The sequence below is a fragment of the Monosiga brevicollis genome, genomic scaffold (genome assembly GCF_000002865.3).
Source record: "Monosiga brevicollis MX1 MONBRscaffold_3 genomic scaffold, whole genome shotgun sequence".
NCBI lineage: Eukaryota > Choanoflagellata > Craspedida > Salpingoecidae > Monosiga > Monosiga brevicollis.
In genome coordinates this window covers 2102671-2110696 of record NW_001865040.1, presented here as the reverse complement: position 1 = coordinate 2110696, position 8026 = coordinate 2102671, and the positions used below count along the sequence as shown (strand labels likewise).

General features: G+C 54.0%; 3 protein-coding genes across 3 annotated transcripts; 2 read left to right on the top strand and 1 right to left on the bottom strand.

Moving 5' to 3' along the window:
• Nucleotides 1-102: 102 nt before the first annotated feature.
• On the top strand, nucleotides 103-1493 carry MONBRDRAFT_17763 (uncharacterized protein; the record flags this gene model as incomplete). The annotated part of the gene is made up of 5 exons (XM_001743446.1): nucleotides 103-138; nucleotides 282-403; nucleotides 491-691; nucleotides 790-1050; nucleotides 1158-1493. Exons 2-5 carry the CDS (start codon nucleotides 311-313, stop codon nucleotides 1491-1493), a joined length of 891 nt encoding a protein of 296 aa, XP_001743498.1. The 5' UTR covers nucleotides 103-138; nucleotides 282-310.
• A 273-nt stretch (nucleotides 1494-1766) lies between these two features.
• On the bottom strand, nucleotides 1767-5047 carry MONBRDRAFT_14509 (uncharacterized protein; the record flags this gene model as incomplete). The annotated part of the gene is made up of 13 exons (XM_001743129.1): nucleotides 1767-1904; nucleotides 1984-2065; nucleotides 2248-2346; nucleotides 2465-2568; nucleotides 2691-2777; nucleotides 2904-2975; nucleotides 3093-3191; nucleotides 3277-3395; nucleotides 3468-3807; nucleotides 3949-4349; nucleotides 4469-4562; nucleotides 4699-4824; nucleotides 4976-5047. 13 exons carry the CDS (start codon nucleotides 5045-5047, stop codon nucleotides 1767-1769), a joined length of 1833 nt encoding a protein of 610 aa, XP_001743181.1.
• Nucleotides 5048-5367: 320 nt separating this feature from the next.
• On the top strand, nucleotides 5368-7747 carry MONBRDRAFT_23144 (uncharacterized protein; the record flags this gene model as incomplete). Its single annotated transcript, XM_001743445.1, has 9 exons — nucleotides 5368-5567; nucleotides 5980-6049; nucleotides 6139-6180; nucleotides 6284-6390; nucleotides 6573-6763; nucleotides 6847-6953; nucleotides 7043-7253; nucleotides 7389-7501; nucleotides 7634-7747. 9 exons carry the CDS (start codon nucleotides 5368-5370, stop codon nucleotides 7745-7747), a joined length of 1155 nt encoding a protein of 384 aa, XP_001743497.1.
• Between the last annotated feature and the right edge of the window lie 279 nt (nucleotides 7748-8026).

Genomic DNA, 8026 nt, shown 5'->3' with positions numbered 1-8026 from the left:
CCCCCCCCCCCCCCCCCCCCCTAAACCCCCGACCAGCAATAGCCCAGCAACAGCCTTGCGCCTCATGCACCGTTTGCGTCGGCTTTGCTGTGCTGTCTTGCTAGGGCCGCACGATTTTGAATCGCTTGAAGCGCAAAAGTAGGAGCGTGCTCTCTTCATGTCTTTCACCCTTCCTAAAGACTGCAGTACCTGGAATCCTGGTCCCAGCTGAACACCCAACGCACTCGGTTCACCGCTGCTGTGCTTGCCCATGTTGGCACGTGGGGGGAAAACGCACCTAGATGTCAAACTTTCGGAACACGAGGCACTCATGGCAAGCGATATCATTGATCCAGAAGATATTGACGAAGACTTTTCTGCTGTTGGCGGCCTGCAGCAAACCATCGACATTCTTCGTAATGAGGTACACCATGCTGCTCCTTATCGCCGCGTCAGGGCCGCTGCTAATCACATTCTCAATAACGTTGGTACTGGGTCAACTTGGAACTAGGTCGTCCTTGCGCTTTCACCCAGTAGTGTCTACGGGGCCTCCAAGCTGCTCAAGCCTCCAAAGGGCTTGCTTTTGTTTGGACCTCCCGGCTGTGGCAAGACGATGCTGGCGCGTGCCTTAGCCAAGGAATGCGATTGCTGCTTCATCAACCTCCGCCCCTCCTCTTTTATGGACAAGTACTACGGCGAGAGCACCAAGCTGGTACTACTCCGCCCGACCACTCAAGCACCACCATCCCCATGGGTCTGTGTAGGGCCAACTGTTGCTAACATGGCCCTGCTTACTCAACGTGTCAACAGGTGGAGGCCGTGTTCTCCTTGGCCCGCAAGCTGGCTCCAACCATTATCTTTATCGATGAGATTGATTCCTTCCTCAACTCCCGCAGCAGCATGGACCACGAGTCATCTGCTGTGATCAAAGCCCAGTTTATGACCTTGTGGGATGGCTTTGTACAAGACCCAACCGCCCAAGTGGTGGTGGTGGGCGCCACCAACCGACCTACAGATGTGGACCGTGCCATCTTGCGTCGGCTATCTCGTACTTGCCACATCGGCCACCCAGTACGTTGCGAGTGCTCGATCGAGGCGCTTCCAGTTCATTGGGACACCCAGTTTATCGCGGTGTTTGCCTCCTCTCACCACCGGCTTGTCTGTGCATCATTGCCCAGGATGAGCGTCAGCGCCACCAGATCCTGCAAGTCATTCTGCGCGACGAGTTGCAGCACCGCGATCTGGACCTTCGTCGACTGGGCGCAGAGACCGGCGGCTACTCGGGCAATGACCTCCGCGAGCTTTGTCGCCTTGCTGCCACTCATGCCCTGCAGGCTGCACAGTCGCGCACGGTACGCTTACGCTTGCACGCCTTCTTTTGCTTTACTTTTGCTCTGAGGCTCTACCTGCCCTTGTCATGCCATACTCATGGTGGTGTGCCTTCAGACGACGCCCTTGCAGAAGCTACCTGCGTTGCGTATGGCCGACTTTCAAGCAGCCCGCCGCGCGGTTGAGTCGGCTGCCAGCGAGGGCTTGCGCGAGCCTGCTCGAGCTGCAACTGGCGAACACTGGTCGGATGACGAATTTCATGAGGGCCCGGAGAGCCTCGAGTGATGTGCATAAACACTTGTTGCCAGTGCAATAGGCGCCGGAACAGCCCGTTTTAGCTCTTCAAATCGATTGATGGATGAGTTCCGCTTCACTCAGCACTATGCCCAACTCTGCCGTGGTGGCTCTACCAGTTCTCCAACGGGAGTAGGTGGCAGGCACCAGGAGTCACTTGAAGCTTACGCACGAGCCTCGTTGGCTTTTAGGATGACAAACACAAAGCCTTCGGCTTCAAACGCCTCACGCAGATCCTGCAAGCGACTGGCATCCCGGCACAGGCCAACCACTGCACCGCCCGAGCCCGGAAACTTGACGGCCTACGCACAGGGTTTACGCTGGCATGAGAAAGAACGCTTGCTACGCTTCTGGTCAACACAGCCCGCAATGGAAGCCCACCGAGTTGAAGCTCTTGGCAATCGACACCATGCGCAGGTTGGCCTCGCCCAGGCACGCATCGCCATAAATCTCACGTCGCAAGCTGCAATCCAAGTCAAGCAAAGCAAAATGCACCAAAACACCGGAAAATGATGCCAAGTTGTAATACAACAGCGCACGTCGGCACAATTGAAAAACAAACAAACAAACAAACAAACAAACAAAAAAAAAAAAAAAAAAAAAAGACCTCCCCCACCAATGCCTTTGCGATTTGCGATAACAAACCTGAAATTGGCATCCATCAGGTCGGCCAAGCGACCGTGGTCGCCTTCTTCAATGGCCTGCTTGGCTTCCTCCGCAAATGATGCAAAGCGCTTCATACCTCTGCAGCAGGATGTAATCCACCACAGTACGTCAATTTGACGATGGGCACAAATTATTTCAACGACGCGATGCGGTGAGAGGGTGGTGGACAAGGGCCAAAGGTGGCTACAGTACTTACTCCACGGCAGCAGTTTCGCCAGCATCATAGCGCTGACGCACATCCGAGTGAATCTTGCCTGAATCCGAGGGATCAGCAAGATATCCTAGCCAAAACTGGGGCAGCTAGGGCGAGCCAATTCGAAGCGAAGCAAAATAAATGCGTGGCAACGGCATTTATCGATACGATCCTGCCCAACTTGGCTGCGAGGCAGGTCTGCATTCTTGAACAAGCGTGGCCAACTAACCTTGCTCGTGTCCAGGTACTCATAGATGCCATGCCCACGCTTCATGATCTCTGCTCCAAAGTCCATGTACACACATCCATTGTATGCCTAGAGTGCCCGCACAATAGAGGAGTGAGAGTCAAGAGGCGGAAAGAGGGCATGGTTAGCATGTGGTACGGCCATTCCCCCCTGACAAATGGTCAAGATCGTGAGTGCATGCGGTATCGAGCAAACCTGAATGACGCGGTCTTGCAAACCAGCATTGATGCCCAGTTCGCCGGTCTCAACACTGAGAACAAAACTCGGCTATGACAAATTCCAAGTTGACGGGCAATCATGTCAGTTGCCGGAGAAGAAATGCCTTTCGAATATCTTGAATTTGGATAAAAACGTCAAGTGGATCACTCGGACAGGGTTGACAACCTGAATTGGGCGGGGGATGTCTGCCTCGGTGACGTGGTAAAAGGCCATCAAGCACTGAAGGATGGACGTGCAAATGGCAGAGGATCCGGCCAGGCCCACCTACAACCACACGGATATGGGCCAGTTGAGCGTCGTGAAGCGGCTGGAAGTTCATCAAATTTGGTGCCAGCATGCTGTCGCTTACTTGGCGTGGGATGTTGGTGTCATAGCGCAGCCGAAAGTTGCGACGCGCAATCGCAATACCTTGGTCTCGGCAATACTCAAAAAAGCGCTTGCAGGTTGCCTGCATGAGGCGTAGTCCGCCTGACAGGATGGCAAGCAGTCAGGGAACGCAATACAAGAACAGCCCCTCAGCAGGCCGGTTAGCGTACACACCTTGGTACCCTTCGCGGCGACTGATGGTGTAGAGGTCAGCCAAGCCGCCAAACTCGTTGGGGTCGTTCAGAGGGTGTGGCTCTAGTACCAAGCGCGCCGAGGGCTCGATAGTGGCCTCAGCCCAGTAGTTTGCAATGGACAGACTGATGGTTTTGCCGTTGAAGCCATCGCTGGGATTGCCCATCAAGCCTACTCGAGCATGGGCTCGGCAAGTTGTGGCTTCCTGGACGGGCGTGTCAAAGGAAGCGCGCTTTTGGACCAGGCAGCGGCGATACTCCTCGAGCCCCACCTCGCCAATGAGGTCAAAGTGATCCGGCAACTTCATGCCATAAACGGGCTCCTATGATACAGCGGTGTACACGAAGCAGGTAGGGGGCAGAAGGGGCAGAAGGGGCAGAAGGGGAAAGAAGGGTGGGGGCAGGAATGAGAGGGTCACGGTAGGGCGTGTTTGCAGCAAACATGCGACTGCCGACGTCCTTACACGAGCGGTATGCCAGGCCATAAAGTCGCCAAAAGAGTGCTTTCCTTCGACCTCCTTGAGAAAGCACTCAAAGTTCTGCAAGCTTGCTTGGCGGAAGCAATAAAAGACCACGCTGGCTAATCTCGAGGCTCGGTCCTCTGCTCGGGTGGGCTTCTCCACAAACTTGGTGACGCGATGTTGGTTGTCCACTTCGAGGACACCGCGCGTGGAGGGGTCTTCGTCAGGCCCAAGTTGGTAGTAGCAGGCCAGATCACCTTCGTTGCGCTTGAAGAACTCAATCACGCCGTCTAAATCAAAGGATTCAGGGTGAAAGAGCATGTCGCCGGAGACGACCATAATGTCTTCGTCAATGCGTTTGGATCGCAGTGCTAGCCGCAGGTCTGCCACTGCCCCGATTCCACCTACACCAGGGCCAATGTCATATGAAATGGCGGTACAAGCGCAGGGGCAACGGAGCAGACTGTTCCTAGGTCATCGCGGGGAAGAGACACCAGAACTGCAAGTGAAGCAGCTTCTTTACCGGTGCCGCTGGTGGTGCCATCGTTAATGATGTTCTGACGTGGAAAGCCTCGGGCAGTGGCCCAGCGCTCATAATTTTTGTACTTGGCCGCGTTCTATCCACAATGGGCCCGATCAAGCGCGACAAGGCTCAAAACGTTATGACACGAGTCTTTTTGGCGTGTGGGCATTTATCGCCACGCGTGTTTCGCAGCCCAGCCGTGAAAAAATGCAAAGGGACATGCTACGCACCGTCACGAGAAAGACGTCGCTAAAGTGCTGTCGGGCGGACGAGACTGCCTTCCACCACTGGTCGAGCAGTGCCTGGCCGTCGGGGCCCGGCAGCAAAGCTTTGGGGATATTGCGCAGGTGACGAAACTCCTGAAAAGTATGATGGTCATTCACCAGGCAGTCCAGCGGTCAGATCGATGTGAGGCCGACGGGCTATAGATCATGTGTTCTGTGCAAGCTCGCTGTGCTGTATGGGGTTGGATTTGAACATAACAAGGGTGAGATCGAGACGCCTCACCGTGCCGCCTTGCTCACAGAGCTCACGCTCCAGACGGGTGGCATGACCAGCCACCAAAATAATGCACTTCATCCTGGGCAGAACAAGCAGCCCAGTCAGATCGCGAGTGGCCAAAGGCCCATTGATCAAAGCGTTTGAGGCCCCAGAACCAGTGACCCGACCTCACACGAGACCAACCTTGATCAGTGTCCTCGATCTCTCACACACACACACACACGCACTCAACTCACGCGCCCCGTTCCACGATTGCAAGCGAAGCAACTCCACAGTGAGAGAGAGAGAGAGAGAGCGAGAGAGAAAAATGGCGCCGGACAAATGCACTACCAATTGAAAGTCAGACACCCCTTTAAAATGAAAGAAACCGCTTTAGAGGGTGATGACCGTTACTTGCGATGTGTGTGTGTGTGTGTGTGTGTGTGTGTGTGTGTGTGTGTGTGTGTGTGTGTGTGTGTGTGTGTGTGTGTGTGTGTGTGTGTGTGTGTGGTCTCTCTGTCTCTCTGTCTCTGTCTCTCTCTCCTTCTCTCTCTCTCTGCTTGATCATTTTTTTGGGGGCAGCGGGACATCACGTTCTTGCTCGGCTCACCGGCTTGCGGTTGTTACGCACAACTACTTGACTTGGCAGTTCATTGGTATAACACGGGTGCAAAGCGTGGCCACCTGAGCAGGAGAGGCAGGCGTTATCACTGCACTCATCGGAAGTATCTGGCACGACCCGGTCTGAGTTCTCGGCAAGCGACGCCGCTGTCGCGCATGTTTGCGCGCACGTCAACTTGAAAGCTTTCCTTCAATTCCGGAACTCGTCTTTTGGGGCACATGCAAAATGGATACCGAGGCCGATGTTGCCGTCCCTGTCGCCGCGGCCAAGGAACGCAGCTTTGAGCTACCCTGGTCTGACCTGCTTGCCTGCTCGCCTCAGCCGAGATCAACAGTCAACAGTGACACAGGTCTTTCCCCAACTCACGCCTTTGGCCTGTGGGTACTGCTACCGTTCCCATTGTGCATAGGGTGGAAAAGTATCGCCCCCAAGTGCTGGATGACATTGTTGGCAACGAGGCCACGGTCAGCCGTCTCAAGGTGGGCCTGTCAGCCTTCTTCCTTACTAATCCAGAGCGAATTCTTTTCATATCAAATGACTCCCTGTCTCTTGCCGGGTTCTGTCCTAGGTGATTGCCAAGGATGGTAACATGCCAAACATTATCATTGCTGTGAGTTGATCGCGCGCAACGAGCCTCAGCTTTTTGACAAAAATGACCACACGCTGTGGAGCCTGACATACTTATATTGTCACCCCAACGCCGCCGCGGCTAGGGCCCACCCGGAATCGGCAAGACGACCAGCATCCTGTGCCTGGCCCGAACGCTGCTCGGCAAATCCTACAAAGAAGCTGTGATGGAAACCAATGCTTCAGATGATCGGTACGTACATTTGGCCCACCTTCAACCAGGACGCACCCTTGCCCGTTCGCTCTCTGCACAACCAGCCAGATGCTACGCTCTACGCTGCTTGCACACCGCACTGCCGCGCCTCATCGTGTGTGCGCGCCGCCCCATTTCTCCTTGTTCTTTTTTTTTTTTTTTTTTTTCTTCTTTTTCTGCAGTGGCATTGATGTCGTGCGCAACAAGATTAAAATGTTTGCCAAGAAAAAGGTATCTCTCCCTCCAGGCCGTCATAAAATTGTCATTTTGGACGAGGTGGACAGCATGACACCCACGGCGCAACAAGCCCTGCGTCGTACCATTGAGCTTTATTCCAACACAACTCGCTTCGCGCTCGCCTGCAACACCTCAGGTACACGCTTTGGTCTCCGTTTTGCTGCCTGCACAAGCAACTCCAAAGTCCGCAGAGTCCTCACAGCATGCTGGGTGTGCCAGAGAAAATCATTGATCCGATTCAGAGTCGGTGTACCATTCTCCGATACACACGCTTGACCGACGCTCAGGTCTTGAAGCGTCTTATTGACGTTTGCCAAGCGGAAAAGGTTAGAACCGCCTTGTGTTCCCGTCGATGCTGGTTGGCATCACTTCTGGCTCATCAGCCTTGCTCACATGTATTTCGACTCGAGTACAGATTGTTCAGCTCGACTCCGGCTTGGAAGCTCTGATCTTCACCGCAGAAGGCGACATGCGCCAGGCCATCAACAATCTGCAATCCACCCATCAGAGTTTCGGCGAGATATCTGCTGATAAGGTTTTCAAGGTCTGCGACCAACCCCACCCTCTCTTGGTCAAGAACGTAGTCAAGGCTTGCCTCGAGGGCTCCATCGACGTCGCCTATGACGGTTTGTCTCCGCGGCCTTGCTCCCCCGAACACCGTACAAAAGCGCCTCATGGGCGCTAGTCCGCAGTATGCTCTTTCACGAATGCCCGTGCTCACACCGATCCCACGCTCCTGCCTGGGCGGTTTGTGTCTGTAGGTCTTGCCGAGCTCTGGCGGCTGGGATATGCGGCCATTGACATTATCAACGTCATTTTCCGTGTAACCAAGTCTTATGAAATGCCAGAAGGCATCAAACTGGAATACATCAAGGTACGGGCCTCGCTTGCACTCTTTGACGCAAATTCCTTCTTAGTGTGGAGCCGTCCATCGACATTAAAAAGAAACTGCCTTTGTTCAAAGCGCTCATCCCTCACGCTTGAAAATGCGACCCGCACAAAACAGGAGATTGGCCGCAGTCACTTGCGCATCCTTGAGGGGTTGGACTCTTTCATGCAGCTTTCTGGCCTCGTTGCTCGGCTGTGCCGCTACGGTCTGGATCATAGCTTTGAACAATAACAACCCAAGAGTTGCTCTCAACTCAAAGTTTGGATCTCGCGCCACCAGTTATCAAAATTCATCGTGCCCTGCTGCGTTTTGGCGCATCAAACGCAATCCGGATGCAACCCATTCAAAGCCTCGATTCACAAAAACACGAAAGGTGGGGCAAAACAAAGCAAAACCAGCTGAGTCAACGCGTCAAGCAAGCGTGATCCGAATGAACCTGCACGATCCATCCAGAGCATCACAAAAAAACAACTTCACAAACAGTTTTCAATTTCAATTTTTTTTTTTTTA